This window comes from Nothobranchius furzeri, chromosome 18 (assembly GCF_043380555.1).
Source record: "Nothobranchius furzeri strain GRZ-AD chromosome 18, NfurGRZ-RIMD1, whole genome shotgun sequence".
Classification (NCBI taxonomy): Eukaryota; Metazoa; Chordata; class Actinopteri; order Cyprinodontiformes; family Nothobranchiidae; genus Nothobranchius; species Nothobranchius furzeri.
This window is the reverse complement of record NC_091758.1, coordinates 18,305,941-18,322,426: the sequence shown is the minus strand read 5'-3', so window position 1 is coordinate 18,322,426 and position 16,486 is coordinate 18,305,941. Positions and strand designations below refer to the sequence as shown.

The following is a 16,486-nucleotide window of genomic DNA, read 5'->3' as shown; positions in this document are numbered from 1 at the left end:
TGTCTAGCCCCAAAACATTTCTAATCGGAATCTGGCGCCCTTGAGCCAGCAAGGCTACAACGAAAACTCCCCCCTCAGAAGATATGTGGAATGTGCCGTCGCTATGGCAACTCAACTCTGTCTCCTATCCCAGCCTGGGCAGGACTGCGGGAAGGCCGCTGAAACGTTCCAGGGTCACTGCAACCCTCAACCCTCAATGCTCCTCCCCCTATCCACACTGAGGTGACATGTGCTGCTTCTATCGTGGCTGCAGGAAGTGACGTGGGGATAGTCCCAACCCACCACCCCACCTAGTGGACACTTACGTTGTGGAATGTCTGAAGTTTGTTGCATATATGTTTGAGGTGTGTTTTTTTTTTCAGAGCAAAGCTGCCCTCCCTATGGAGGGTAACTCTGAAGTGCCTTTTTTTCCCTCCACCTGAACCAACCCTCATGTAAACCCCTCTTATCTATATTAAAGCCGGGCGTACACTGTGCGACTTTTTCACTCGCAGCGTTCAGCTTCAGCTCAAACTGTACGACTTCCTCGCAGAGCAGATCTCACGAGTCGTGCTCACACTGCACGACCCAGTTCTCGCATGCGACCTGACTGCTCACACTGTACGTCTGGTAGCAACACGTCGGCCCTAAAAATATGCTAAAAATAGCAGTTTTTACTCAACACGTCAGACTTTTTTGTCTTGTTTTGCCTGTTGTCCTTCAGGAGTGCTGCAGGGGGACACACAGGGATTTATGGGGGTTGGATGAGGAAAACTAAATAAAGAAAGTAAATCTGTGTTTTGTGATCAGTTTAATTTGACACGAACACAACAAAAACGCTTTCTTGACAATCTTTGTGAGTAAAAAAACATGTAGAAATAAAAACGAACAACGTGTGTTATTAGGGAAATAGCGAGCGGCGTTGATGCAGGATTGCACATGCACCGTGAGCGGTTCTGATACTTTTTGGGTCGCAGCTGCTCGCAGCGCCGCTTCAACAGTGCGATACCCTCACGAGGGACGAGCGAAATTTTAAACACACCAGAAGTCCGTGCGACCTCACGACTGCTGATCGGCAGCTGGTCACGTGGTGTTAATCGCCTCTCGTAACCCCCGTACACTACACGACGCTCAGCGCAAAACTCGCCCCGATGTCGTGGATTCTCGCACGACTGGAAAATCGGCTCAAAAAAGTGAAAAAGTCGCACAGTGTACGCCCGGCTTAAGGTAGCACAACTCAGGGTTACAAATGACCACAGTCACCAATTCTTGTCATGTGTCTTGCCCATGTATGTCTGATCTCTGAATCGTGTGTACTGAAACTCTAATTTCCCTCTGGGATCAATAAAGTGTCTTTGATTGATTTGATTGGTTTCAACATCAGTGTGAATGGATGACTGATACACGGCAGTGTAAAGTGCATTGGAGTCCTCTAACTCTGAAAGGCGTCATACAAGTGCGGGTCATTTATCCTTTATCATTCTGCATGTCATGGGTCAAAGTTGCCTCAGGTCATGACAAAGTCATTTTTACATTTGAGTCCTCTAACTCTGATGAGAGGAATTATATCAAAATTTTATAAAGTTTTCAAAGTAAACCAGAACATTTGGGGATTGCAGCTTTTTCATTCCTATGTCAGATGTTTCCAACCACAGCGGAGAGATTGTGGTTTCAGAGGAGAAAAACTGATGAGGAACTCTTCAGTGTTGTTGGCGGCTGGGCTGCAGGTGTTCAGGACTTTGTTACTAGAACAGATAAAAGAAGGTTTCTGCATTAGCGTCTGAATAATCCACAGCACTGTGTCATCCTAGCAGCACAGAAATACACAGCGCTGTCGTTCAGTTTCAAATCAGAAACAACGAGGCTGGACTCTTTACGGCCATCTCCTGTCAAGTCTATTTTTCCTTTCATGTCATCTTCAAGGGTTACAAAATGCAGGTTTAGGTATCCAAGGAGGAGCAGAGCTTTGTTCTCATCTTGTTTGTACCAAAGGATGAGATCATAGTTTGTAATTTGGTGTGAACATTTGATCTCACTGGTCACAGATTCACCAAGTTTCTTAGTGATGTACGGAGGCGTCTGATCAACGTGTTTGGTGTTGGAGGCACCTGTGAAAGAGCAGACGGAGACTATTTTATCTTTGCATCATCTTCTTTTACTTCATGTCTGTTTCAACTCACCGTTATTTATTGGTAGATGAAGAAAAAAGAGCACGCAGAGCAGTGATGTCATGTTGTAGAAGTAGAGATTCTGTAGATCCTGTTCATTCAGCACCAGTGGGTGAGAATGTAATGACGGAAGGACCTGTTTACGTCAGCTGACAAAAAGACAAAACAGGAAGTGCTGTTGGTGAGTTTTTCACTTGTTAATGTTTGTCTCCTCTTGGTGGAGAGAAAAGACACCGTAGACACCAGTTATTCATTTTCAGTCGGGTAAACACTTTCATGACGGTCTGATGGCAAAGATAATAAAAACTTTCCCGTTTTGAATGGGGTCGGGTTGTTTACCTGCTTAGGTCTGCAGTAGCTCAGGAGATAGGGCGGGTTGTCCAGTAATCAGAGGGTTAGGTTTGATCCCAGCTCACAGCAGAGGATGCTGTTGTGTCCTTGGGCGAGACACTTAACTCTCCTTAGCTGCTGCTGGCGGTCAGAAGGACCAGTGGCACCAGTGCTGGGAAGCCTCACCACTGTCAGTGTGTTCCAGGGCAGCTGTGGCTGCATTGTAGCTCATCTCCACCAGCGTGTGAATGAAGAAGATGATCTTTTACATAGCGCCTCTCATGATAAAAACCACAAGGTGCTTCACAAAAGCAAAAACAAAAAAAGCAAAAAAAATTCAGGTATAAAAAATTTTCTAAAATGATTAAAAATATGTTTCAAATGAAAAAAGAACAAAAATAATGTAAGGAAAGGGAGAGAGAAAATTAATAGGAAAGAGGGGAATCAATGGATCCCAGGAAAGGCGGAACAAGAACAGAATAAGGAGAGGGTGATGAAGGTCACGCAAAAGCCTGAACAGGTGAGTTTTCAGCTGCTTTTTAAAGGAGACCACTGAGTCCTCTGATCTCAGGCTCAAGGGGAGATGGTTCCAGAGTCTGGGGGCCACAGCAGCAAATGATCTGTCACCTTTGGTCTTTAGCCTGGTGCTGCACAACCAGTAGGCTTTGATCACTGGACCTCAGGGACCTGCTGGGGGTGTAGGGACTAAGAAGATCACCAATGTAAGATGGTGCTTGTCCATGTAAGGCCCTATAGACCAGAACCAGGATCTTGAAATGAACCCTGAAGTTGACTGGCAGCCAGTGAAGCTGGAGGAGAAGCGGGGTGATGTGGATGTGTTTGGAGGACTTGGTCAGAAGCCGAGCACAGGCATTCTGAACCACCTGTAGACGGCTCAGGGAGGTTCTGCTCAGACACGTGAAAAGAGTGTTGCAGTAAGTAAGTAAGTAAATTTTATTTAAACAGCACTTATCACAGACATAGAATCACAAAGTGCTTCACATAGATCAAAACAAAATAAAACAAAGTCATAAAATCAGAAATAGATTAACATCATAAAATCTCTACAGAATTAGGTCAACATCAGAAAAATTTAAAGTCATAAAATTATAAATTTTCATAAACAGATGAAAGATTAAAAATTAGAGTTAAAAATAAGAAAATTAAATATTTAGTTAAAAGCAGCTTTAAATAAAAGGGTCTTTAACTGTTTTTTAAAAGTGTCCAGACTGTCAACGCTGCGTAAGGCTAAAGGAAGTTCATTCCAGAGTCGGGGTGCAACAGTCTGGAAGGAGCGATCACCTCGACTTTTGTATCTGGTCTTTGGAACTTCTAGAAGGTTCTGGTGTGTGGACCAGAGGGCTCGGGTTGAAGCATAAGGCTTTAACAGTTTGGTAATATAGGGAGGAGCTTGACCATAGAGTGTTAAAAGTTATAGTCAGGATTCTAAAATGAACACTGAAGATAATGGGTAACAGTGCAGACTCATAAGAATGGGAGTAATGTTCTGTTGTCTGCAGCCATCACAATGTCACTGGAAACTTTAAGCAAAGCCGTTTCTGTTGAACGCTTTTTACGAAAACCAGACTGGAATTTATCAAAACTGTTGTGTAGTTCCAGAAAAGTAATCAGTTGATCTGCCACAACCTTTAGCAATATTTTAGAGACAAAGGGCAATTTAGAAATGGGTCTGTAATTTTTAGGCTGAGATGAGTCCAAACTTGGTTTTTAAGGATAGGTTCAATAACCATCAATAAATATCAATTTTAAGGTTCTTTTAATGGTTTTTAAGTGTCTTAATGGTCTCGGGCCTTCTTATCTTTCAGAACTGCTTTTACTATATGAACCCTCGCGGTCTCTGCGCTCCTCTGGCAGCCGTCTCCCAGTTATCCCTAAAGTTAAGACACACACCCACGGCGAGGCGTCCTTCAAGTATTACAGCCCGCGCCTTTGGAACGGGCTGCCGGAGGCCCAAAGGGAACGTCCAGGCTTTGAAGAATAGGCTCAAGACTCACCTTTTTAGCTTAGCTTTTAACTGATTACTATTTATCTAGTCTGCTTAACTGTATCGCTTGTCGTATTTGTTTATTTATATATATATACACCTATTTATCTCTTTTACGAGATGGCTCCGCTGATGATGTGTCGTCCGTTACCTGACCCATCTGAACTCAGCCTATTGTTTACTCTGTTGTTCACGTGTGTGTGTGTGTGTGTGTGTGTGTGTGTGTGTGTGTGTGTGTGTGTGTGTGTGTGTGTGTGTGTGTGTGTGTGTGTGTGTGTGTGTGTGTGTGTACGTTCACCTTGGAAATTGGTTGCGGGAGGGGAAGTGTAATTGTCAATTGTTTTATACTTGGGGAGGGGGGCTGGGAAGGGAATATGAGATCTATGAGACAATTTTAATCTGTGAAGCACTTTGAGTTGCATTTTTTTGTATGAAAAGTGCTATATAAATAAAGTTGATTTGATTTGACAACTGCATGTTTGAAAACAGATGGTACAGAGCCAGATTGTAGGGATAAATTAATAAAATCTACAATGCATGGGCAAATTCAGTCAAACAGAAGTCTAAGCGTGAGGAGATGAAGGTGTGGACAACTGCTGAAGAGGAAGCAGATAGAGGAGGAAGAGTAGGGGCCCCAGCACAGAACCTTGTGGGACAACATGGGCGAGGGAGGTGGTGGAGGACCTAAATTTGGAGAAAGTCTCAGAGAAGGAATGCTCAGACAGATAAGATGAATGTGTGTGTGAATGGATTAATATTTGGAGTCCTCTGACTCAGAAAGGCACTAAACAAGTCCAGGTCATTTGTCATTTATCACCATAAGCAGGGTCTGTTGCAGCACGTCACCGCTGCTGCGGTGGTACGCAGTGACAGTCATTAGGAATTTCTTAATGCATCCTGGGGGTTTGTAACAAAAAACTCAAGTGGAAGACCCAAGAATGTTACACCAGCTCTGAGCCAGATGACCCAACTGATTGCCTGTCAAGACACGGACGATCCTGGACCCAACTCAAGGCCGGTACTGGTGAACTACAGCCCCATAACCATCAGACGGCATTTGAGACTTAAGGGTTTCAAAAACAAACAATGCCCTTTAAAAAAGGCCTTGTCTTCTTGAACACCACAAAACTGACCATCTGGACTTTGCAATAGAGCTCCAAACATGGGACAATGAAAGGTGGAAACAAGTTTCATTCTATGAATCTAAATTCAATGGTCCTGATGGTTTCCAACGTTACTGGCATGACAAGAGCTCAGATGCCTGAGATGTTTTCTACATGCCATAGTGGAGGGGGCACCATAAATGGTCTGGGGTGCTTTTTCCTTCCGTGGAACAATGGAGCATCAGAAGGTGCAGAGGCGTCAAACGGCCTCTGGCCTCTGGCTATGTCTAGATGTTGTTCATGAATGAGGGCCCTCATCTGTGTGGTTCCCCAGATCTTAATCCAATTTTTACGAATGGATAGCCAATTATATTGAAGTTGATAAACTCTCTAGCATCAAAAAGAAACTAGGTTCTGCCACATTCCGAGTGCAACCGCTCCAGTCTGGCAGGTTTTATGTAGTGAAATGTTGGAAGCTGCTGGGCTGATCAGAGCTGTGGGGTTTTTGTTCAGCTCTCACACGGATTTGTCTCACTGTGTTCACTGACAGCACAGAAATACACGCCTGAATCTGCTGCCTCCACGTTTAACACTGTGAACTTTCCAATATCAGCACTGGGTTTGGTGGCTGACAACTTCTCAGTGCTGAAAGATCCAAAGTCGTGTTTTTTACACCCTACTGCTGTGTAGACGATTAGTTTCATGGTTTCTCCAGGCAGCTGTCGGTACCCAGTGGCGGTTTTACCATTAGGCATAGGTCGGTGACCGTCTGTGGCCCCCTTATGTTGGGCAGCCCCCTAGTCCTAACTGCTGGCACCCCTTTGCTAATGCCACAATGGACTATTCCTTTAAGATGCCGGTGCGCAAACAGGAAGTGATTGGTAGTCATTCCACTCCAATCCAGTTGGTGGTGGTAATGCACCAAATTGTTGTTAGCCAAGTGCCATAAAACCACAAATAAAAATAAGAAGAGAAAGAAGAAGAGAGGCGGGAGCGTTCGTAACAAACTCAAAGCGGCAGAGCAAATATTGAAACTGCTCAAAGGGAGGGAAAGACGGGAAAAAAGCGGAGGACTAATAAAAAGGGGAAATAACTCATGGCAGAAGAGGGGAGAGTTTCGCAAATCCAGTTAAAGGTAAGATTGTTGAAAATTTTGCGTAAGGGGGCTTCATGTCTGTGTTCTCCCTGGGCCCCCAAATTGCAAAATCCGCCACTGCCGGTACCATTATTCTGGATGCAGTCTATGGTTGCGTTGTCCCCTTGGTGTTTCCAAAGCACAGCGATCTGCTGGACATCACTTCCAGCAGTCTTACCTGTCAGTTTGACAAAACACTTGTTTTTGGATTTAACACACAATTTCCCTCTTCCCCAGGAGCTGAATCATGAATAAATCTGACCTACCTGAAGTCCAGAGTAAAATCATCATCAATCTGAAGATCATGTGTTTGTTCATGATGACATCCATGTTTTCATTCATTCACATTTCAGATACTGCTCTACAGATATAACGAGCAGCATTTGGGATATGTCCCTGCTATGATACGATGCTGTCAACTCAGCTGGTAAAGACATAACTAACCCTTGAGGACCCCCTACAAGTTAATAGTGTCACTGACATAAACTGGCCTGGACAGTAATAAACTGTTACTGAAACTGTTCAGAAAAGTACAAGAACGATAACTTGTATAGGGGTCAGGTGCAATGTGAGGTGGTACCATATTTGGTACCAATATGTGAACATCCACTGGTTTTACACTTTTATACCATGAAAATGTTTCTAATTCTGATTAAAAAAAATGTATGCAAAACCCAGGTGGTCACACATTTTATGTGTTTAACATGTTCTTCCATGTTAAATTTCACATGTTTTTGCTATAAGGGCTGGTTTATTAAGTAATGAGCAAGCCACACCCCTTTACATCTGCAGGTTAAAACCCACTTCTGTGTCAGCAAGGTATAAATGCTGGTCACGTCTTGCTAACCGCAGATCAACTAGTCTGAGCTACTGCTAACAGCCTTGTTGGATGAGAGGAAAATAACAAAGAATGTTGGAGCACCAAATTCCAGAACGCAGTGGGAATATCTAGATTTTGAATAAATACCAGCTAGATCATCAGCTTGTGGTCAGATGTCGGTACCAGATCTGCCAGAGTAGCTCGGGGTCATGCGCCTGCTGATGACATCACACTATGGCCAATCCACTTGGCTTTGGAAAGAGTTTAGCAGTGTAGTTAATAAAGTCTTGTTTCTTACCGCCTAAATGTTTTCTTTATAATTGTAATTTGTTAACACCATATTGTCTTCGTTTTGCAAAGAATGTGAAACTACATAAAACCAACAGACTGCCAAAACACACGACAGTTCTTATATATGTACATTTGTAAATGTATTTACATACTTAGCAGCCATTTTCGTAAAGCCTGAGTCATGCTTCTGCGTCTGCGTCAGTGCGGAGATACGCAATGCCATTATAGTCGAGCTCTCTTTTCTAAACATCCGTCCGTCGAGATGGAGAACGCAAATTTGTTATTGGTCAGGGCACCGCTGTCGTCTACACAGCCGCCATTGCGCCCTCAAATAAATAAAGAGAGCCGAGGATAACTAGCAGGCACGGAGAAGCTAGAATACCTCGCAAAAAAACTCTAAAAATATGAACGTTTAATTCCCCCGTGACTGGAGGAGTGAAAAGATACGCAGCAAGCATTTTATTTGTGGACGGAAATGACAGGAAACGTGGGTTTAGAGGTGGCGAGCGCATGAAGAGGTGGAGGAGAATGAGAGACAAAATTGTCTGTGTTAAAAAGTCTTTTAGAGCAGATGACTCTGCAGTTGTCGGGTGTATCAGAGATGGACAGGAAGCTGAGTACAGAGAGCTGGTGGAGCACTTTGTAGCATGGTGTGGAAACAGTCATCTGACCTTGAACGTGAACAAAACAAAGGAGATGATTTTAGACTTCAGAAGAAACAGGGTGGAGTCAAACACCGTTTCCATCATGGGAGAAGAAGTGGAGGTGGGTGAGGAATACAAATACCTTGGAGTTCACTGAGGGCTAGCGTGCGACCGACCCCCGGATGAATGGAGAATTTTGCAGTGTGGGCCTAATGGATCAGGTCACCACGAACTCTGGTTGGTACGTACATTCTCTGCTGTGGACCGGTACCTGGATTGGGTTCAGTCTGTTGGGCCTCCTGAACCCTTTTGGTGATATCCCAGGCTACTGCGCCCATGATGCAGGATGGTGGTAGGATTGGGGTGAATTCAGGGTCCTTGTCTGGAGTACAATCTGGACAGAGCGTCTGGTTTAGTGTTCTTGGAGCCGGGTCTGAAAGAGATGAGAAAGTGGAAACGGGAAAAAAGTAGGGACCAGTGGGACTGTCGGGGGTTTAATCTTTTAGCCTCCTTTAAATATGCCAGATTTTTATGGTCGGTCCAGATGATGGGGTGTTCTGCTCCCTCCAGCCAGTGCCGCCACTCCTCCAGAGCTAATTTAATGGCCAGCAGTTCCCGATCCCCAACGTCGTAATTCCGCTCAGCAGGCGAGAGGCGTCGAGAGAAGAAGGCGCATGGGTGGAGACTGATCTGGGGGAGAGACTTGTGATAGCACAGCACCTACACCAGTGTCTGAGGCATCAACCTCCAGGGTGAACTGGGCGGAAGTGTCGGCTCCTGGCATAACGCCAACTGATCCTGAAGGCGGTCGTTAAACGCCTAAGTGAATGATCCAAGGAGAGAGCCACAATCTAGAGAGGAAATCGCTGCCAGTGTGCGAAACTCAATCGCAAATTCGGCTACGGTCTGCTTTCCTTGACGGAGGTTCCACAACCGTTTCGCCATCTCAGCTGAGGACTCAAAGTGGTTGAACTTCTGGTTAAATTCAGTCGGAAACCGTGAGAGGGGACCGCGCAGATAACTGGCATCATGACTCCTAGCCTCAGCCCAGTCTAAAGCCTTGCCTCGGAGTAGCCCGATAATATATGAGATCTTAACCGAATCTAGAACAAAGGCTTCAGGCGATCTCTCAAAAGCCAATTGGCAACTGAATAAAAAACCAGGGCATTTGCCGAACTCACCGAAATAGGGTGATGGGGGAGAGTTGGGTACCCGGAAGTTTACTACCGGAGACGGAACCGGAAGTGCGGACGGAGGAGAAACTGGAGGCTGCTGAACTGAAGGTTCCGGGGGAGTTAACTTAGCGGGGAGATTGCATAACATGTTGTCCATCTGGAGTAACCGTTGGTGGGAGTCGGACAATTGTTCCAGCAGGCCATGGATGGCGTGTTCATGATGGGTGAGTATATCTGAAATGGCAGGCGGGATGTTAACAGACTGATTGGATTCTGCAATGGAGAAAATGTTTTGGCCGGATGATTCTGTCGTGTTGAGTGGCAATTTCTTGACCCACGACATGCAGAATCACTCACAGAAACAGATAAGTGCGTAAAAGGGTTTTATTTTAAATGAGGAGCTAAAGAAGAGACGGGAACTGAAGATGCTCAGTACTGGTAGCAGGATTCCAGGAGGAGGTTCTGAGGAGGGAGACAGAGTGAATATCCAGTGGAATTACGGAGATTTTGTCTTGAGACGGAGCTTACTGTTTCTATAGCGGAGGAATGTACAGGGAGGGCTTTGGTCAGGTCCGGGTGAGCGGAGGAGATAATTGATGAGGGCAGGTGAGCGGCTGAGAGCGGGCGGCCAGGGGAGAGGCAGTGTGACCTGGAGTGCAGGAGTCCGGGCTGGTTCTGGAGATGGTGGAATGTGGAGAGAAATCTGAAGGAGAGCAGGGAAGGACATTCAGGGATCTTTTCAGGCAGGAGGTTAACTAGAACGAGATACAGGTTTGAGACAGGTTAGAGGCTAGAGCTACCCAAACAGAGTAATCATCCGGCGTAATGAAGTGTCACACTGCTCCTTAAATCCCCTGGGCCTTGATGACGGGATCAGCTGCAGCTGGTAGCTCTCAGACACGCCCAACTGTGGGCAATGCTCAGAAGAAAAACAGGGTTAACTTACAGGCAGGCAGCACAAGTTTAACTTATAGGTTTATTAGGGCACATATTTAACAGAGGTTTTTGTGTGAAAAACTTCACTTTGTCTTACAAATTAAATAATAAATATCTGATGATGCTTTTTGCAAAGCTTGGTTTTGTGTTTTGATCCTGAACCGTTAAAAGAAAACATTCCCACCTGTCTCTGTCTGTAATAGACAAGTCCCAGGTAGATCAGCAGTTTGCACTTGCACCCAAGGATCCTGTCGTAGTTTGTGACACTGTGAGAACAGTTGAGTCTCCTGGGTTGTGTTGTGGATCATGTCTGCTGGTGGACCTGGTCACTGAGAGAAAACTCTGCTGCAAGGGTTTAAACAACATAAAATCATAAAACATGACAAAACTGAAACACTTTCAACCTGCATGACCACCGGCAGAGTTTTAGTTCCACAAATCAGAAAGTTTTAGATTAAAACTCTGCAAATAAACAACCTTCACAGTAAATTAAACAAGCACCCCTGCCCTGAGTGTGACTCTATACTGCCATCTACAGGTAGGAATAAAAATATCTCTGGTTCCATTTTAATTTAATAATAAAAAACAAAATCATCATCTCTAAAATCCCCAGAAAATATCAATCATGTTTTAGAAATATTTTAATATTATTAAATTCATAGGTTTGGGTTTTATAAATTAGTCTAAAAATATGTAACAAATCTTCACATTTATAGTATGTTTCATGATAATGTTCTAAAATCTCGAACATAAGAAAAACAGGAAAACTTCCTAAGGAAATCAGTTAAATGGAATAAGCTCTTGATTAAACAGATGAAACTGAGTTGTTAGAGAAGCAGGTGTGGGAGGATGTAACAGAGATCACAGAAACACTGCTGTGGAGGTTTTTGTGCTGAGGAGCTGTGATATGCTGCACTGTGGTAGCGAACAGCACAGAAGTAAACTGCACCGCTGCTCAGACTGACTTCTTTCAGTGTTAAAGTGCAGTTTTTATCTTCATTTGCATCACCGTCCATTTCCACGTTCAGTCCAGTCTCTGGATATGCACCGTCTCCTATCATATGCCCCAGGAACTGCATCTGGTTGTTTTCAGATTGTTTGTACCAGAGGATTCTGTCATAGTTTGGAAGACTGTGAGAACATCTGATCACGGCTGTTTTTCCAGGGTTTATGAAGAGTTCAGGTGGAGTCTGAGCAATCTGGTCACTTAGAGACAAACCTGGAGAGAAGACAACAGAAGTAGAAAGTATCACTGGCAAGATGATCAGTTTTAAGGACATTCTGAGGAGGAAATTAATGTTGTTTTTTTAATAACATTCTTATGTCAGCTTTATTTAATCAGTACTTGAAACATCTGAATATTTTTCTGACTTTACCTGAAACCAGGTTTATATTTAAGTTAATGCAGCAGAAAATGAACAGCATCATGTTGTTCTGGCGTCTGGCTCTGCTTCTATCACTGCATGAAGAGAAAACTAAGGAGGGTGGAGTCACAGTTTCACATGACGTTTTTCAAGAGTGACGCAGGACACCACACTAAAGAAGTCTGCAACAGAAAGGACACTGAGAAGTCAGAGACAAAATCCCACTTCATCCAGTCAAGCTGCAGTTTGCTCTTTTAGCAGAAATGAAATTTTTGAGAATATATTCAGGTATGAACAAACCTGCTTCTGTTCCTTTATTATTTTTTTCCTCACAGTTTCCGATGTAGTGAAACCAAAGGGGCAACTCCTGCCAAAAGGAAAGCTAAGTGGCAAATTTGCAGTTTCACCCTCATCCACTAGGGGCTGGCTCCAGAAAGGAGCAAGTTCCCATTGACTCCTGTGTTAAAAAAGCTAAATTCACAGCAGAAATAAACATGTTTATAGCCTGGTTCAAAAAACCATTTAGCTTTAACAAGCCAAGTTTGCCATCATGACAATGCTGAGGGGAAGAACTTATTTTGTAACTCATCAGTTTAGATGTAATTAAACCTTGATGATGAATAGGGGTGTGTCCCTCTGATTGACATGCGTCCAATGAGGCATCAGAGCTAGGAGCTTGTCCCTCTCTTTTGTGATTTCATATTGTGTTTTTGTCCGTAATCCATTTTTTGTTCTTTTCTTACACAGTTTAGTAAAAGTTATTTGTTTATCTTACATAGGGGCGACGGTGGCACAGGAGTTAAGTGCTCGCCCCGTAACCGGAAGGTTGCAGGTTCGAGCACCGCTCAGTCTGTCGCTGTAGTTGTGTCCTTGGGCAAGACACTTAACCCACGTTGCCTGCTGGTGGTGGTCAGAGGGACCGGTGGCGCCAGTGCTTGGCAGCCTCGCCTCTGTCAGTGCGCCCCAGGGCAGCTGTGGCTACATTGTAGCTCATCCCCACCAGTGTGTGAATGTGTGTGTGAATGGGTGAATGACTGATATAGCGCCTTCCAGGACTCTGGAAGGCGCTATATCAAATACAGGCCATTTACCATTTTACATGTTTAGCCCTTATCAGTGATCATCTGATGGCAGCTATAGCAGCTACAGTGGGGCAAAAAAGTATTTAGTCAGCCACCGATTGTGCAAGTTCTCCCACTTAAAATGATGACAGAGGTCAGTAATTTACATCATAGGTACACTTCAACTGTGAGAGACAGAATAAGAAAAAAAAATCCACGAATTCACATGGCAGGATTTTTAAAGAATTTATTTGTAAATCAGGGTGGAAAATAAGTATTTGGTCACTTCAAACAAGGAAAATCTCTGGCTCTCACAGACCTGTAATGTCTTCTTTAAGAAGCTTTTCTGTCCTCCACTCGTTACCTGTATTAATGGCACCTGTTTGAACTCATTATCTGAATAAAAGACACCTGTCCACAGCCTCAAACAGTCAGACTCCAAACTCCACTATGGCCAAGACCAAAGAGCTTTCGAAGGACACCAGGAAAAGAATTGTAGACCTGCACCAGACTGAGAAGAGTGAATCTACAATAGGCAAGCAGCTTGGTGTGAAAAAATCAACTGTGGGAGCAATTATCAGAAAATGGAAGACATACAAGACCACTGATAATCTCCCTCGATCTGGGGCTCCACGCAAGATCTCATCCCGTGGGGTCAAAATGATCATGAGAACGGTGAGCAAGAATCCCAGAACCACACGGGGGGACCTGGTGAATGACCTGCAGAGAGCTGGGACCACAGTAACAAAGGTCACCATCAGTAACGCAGTACAACGGCAGGGAATCAAATCCTGCAGTGCCAGACATGTTCTGCTGCTGAAGCCAGTGCATGTCCAGGCCCGTCTGAAGTTTGCCAGAGAGCACATGGATGATACAGCGGAGGATTGGGAGAATGTCATGTGGTCAGATGAAACCAAAGTAGAACTTTTTGGTATAAACTCAACTCGTCGTGTTTGGAGGAAGAAGAATACTGAGTTGCATCCCAAGAACACCATACCTACTGTGAAGCATGGGGGTGGGAACATCATGCTTTGGGGCTGTTTTTCTGCTAAGGGGACAGGACGACTGATCCGTGTTAAGGACAGAATGAATGGGGCCATGTATCATGAGATTCTGAGCCAAAACCTCCTTCCATCAGTGAGAGCTTTGAAGATGAAACGTGGCTGGGTCTTCCAACACGACAATGATCCCAAACACACCGCCCGGGCAACAAAGGAGTGGCTCCGTAAGAAGCATTTGAAAGTCCTGGAGTGGCCTAGCCAGTCTCCAGACCTCAACCCCATAGAAAATCTGTGGAGGGAGTTGAAAGTCCGTGTTGCTCGGCGACAGCCCCAAAACATCACTGCTCTCGAGAAGATCTGCATGGAGGAATGGGCCAAAATACCAGCTACTGGATGTGCAAACCTGGTAAAGACCTATAGTAATCGTTTGACCTCTGTTATTGCCAACAAAGGTTATGTTACAAAGTATTGAGTTGAATTTTTGTTATTGACCAAATACTTTTTTTCCACCCTGATTTACAAATAAATTCTTTAAAAATCCTGCCATGTGAATTCATGGATTTTTTTTTCACATTCTGTCTCTCACAGTTGAAGTGTACCTATGATGTAAATTACTGACCTCTGTCATCATTTTAAGTGGGAGAACTTGCACAATCGGTGGCTGACTAAATACTTTTTTGCCCCACTGTAGCTGAAACATTTAAGATAATCAAATAACTTTTACTAGCTTGTCCCCCTGCTTGTTCCAGGGAGGGCCTCAGCCTCAAAGTGACACAGCCCAGAAGGCAGCGGCCCAACCATGATTTTCTGGGTAAATGCACCCCCAAACCTCTATTAGCCTCGGTTAGCTAGAGGTGGCTAATAGCTACGTCGACTAAAAAGGTTGATAGGTGACAATCATCAGCCCCCACCCTCACAGAACTGCTGTCAGCTCCATTTTTGTGTTTTCCAGGAGTGACGAGACACGTGACGCGGCCAAGATGGCGGTGGTGGGAGCCCACTGGGCTTCCCCTCAGATTTTGAGAAACCTACGTGTGTCAACGTGGATGGTTTGTTCAAATCATATACATTCACTGGGCATACTTCTGCTTTTATGTGACATTTTTTAATACTTCAAAATTTATCATTTATCAAACTGTGACGTTAAAAATATCAGTCAGTGCCTGTTCCGCTGCCGATGTGTCTCAACTTTCTGGTTTGGATTTACTCCTGGTTAAAGTTCCTCTTTTAAACCAAGTACAACATTCAAAGTCAATTTTCAGTTTAAAAGTCTCAGGTCCAAAATCATGAGATTTCATCATCTCATTATTTATAAAGCACTTTCCAGTACCTCAGAGATGAACTAAAGTGCCGTAACACTAAATTGATTTTAAAACATGAACAGCTTACCAAAGTTTCTCACCATGTCTATTCCCAGTGCCATGGCAAGTCTGCTCGTACTGCACTGGTGTTGCCATTGATGATCTCAGAACAGGAGCTTCATGTAGAGGTTGCTCTGACAGCACTTTTAGATGCTTGCTGTTATTCAGTGCAAATCAAAAGCCTTTGTGCACTTTAAGAGGGCCTACACTACTGATGGATAGACTCTGAGGCATTCCCCTGTATCAGTATGGTTTCTGACACCGATGTTCCATAGATTTAAGATCCTCCTTCTCACATATAAAGCTCTTAATAATCAAGCTCCATCATACATCAGTGACCTGGTTGTTCCATATGTTCCTAACCGAGCACTTCGCTCTCAGACTGCAGGTTTACCGGTGGTTCCCAGAACTTCTAAAAACAGAATGGGAATCAGATCTTTTAGTTATCAGGCTCCCCTCTTGTGGAACCAACTCCCAGCTTTAGTCCGTGAGGCAGACACCTTGTCTACTTTTAAAACTAGGCTTAAAACATTTTTATTTGATAGAGCCTATAGTTAAAATCTGATGTTAGCCTAAATCTGGACAAGTGGGGGAGTAGAGGGAGGTGGAGTGTACAGTCGGTAAAGACAACTCTCCCATGCCCTGCCTCGAACATGCCTCCATTTAAAAGGCTAGGTTATCCAGAGTTATCTCTGTAGTTTTGCTGCTATAGGCTTAGACTGCTGGAGGACATATTGACCACTTACCACACTCGACTACTTTCTTCTACAATTTGCTCTTTAACTGTATTATTTCCCGTTATTTCAGCTGTTAACTTTATTTTTTTTAAGTGTTTTTCTCCTCAGAAGCTACAATGATGTTCTGCTGAGCTGTGGTGCCCTCATGGAGGGGGCCATCGACTAGCACACTGCTGCTAACCACTTAATCATTCTCCCTCTCCTGATAACATTTTACTTTATTTGACATTGAATGTGCTACTACTAGTTACCCTTTATAGATTCACTAGGATAAATACAATAAAGTTTATCTCTCGCCAAATAAAATATTTATTAAGAAATCACAATGTAACCATAGAAACACTACTTGGTACATATGTTGTGTGTGTGGATGTGT

At 44.0% G+C, this 16,486-nt stretch overlaps 1 long non-coding RNA gene and 1 gene segment (V, D, J or C); one reads left to right on the top strand and one right to left on the bottom strand.

Moving 5' to 3' along the window:
* Positions 1–16,486, top strand: part of LOC107372796 (uncharacterized) — a 167,138-nt gene that overhangs the window by 143,807 nt on the left and 6,845 nt on the right. The gene's annotated exons all lie outside the window — the stretch shown is intronic.
* LOC139063969 (T cell receptor beta variable 3-1-like) lies at positions 1,694–2,699 on the bottom strand. The segment is given in 3 exon segments: positions 1,694–2,087; positions 2,160–2,283; positions 2,604–2,699. Coding segments are annotated over 3 exon segments (555 nt in total).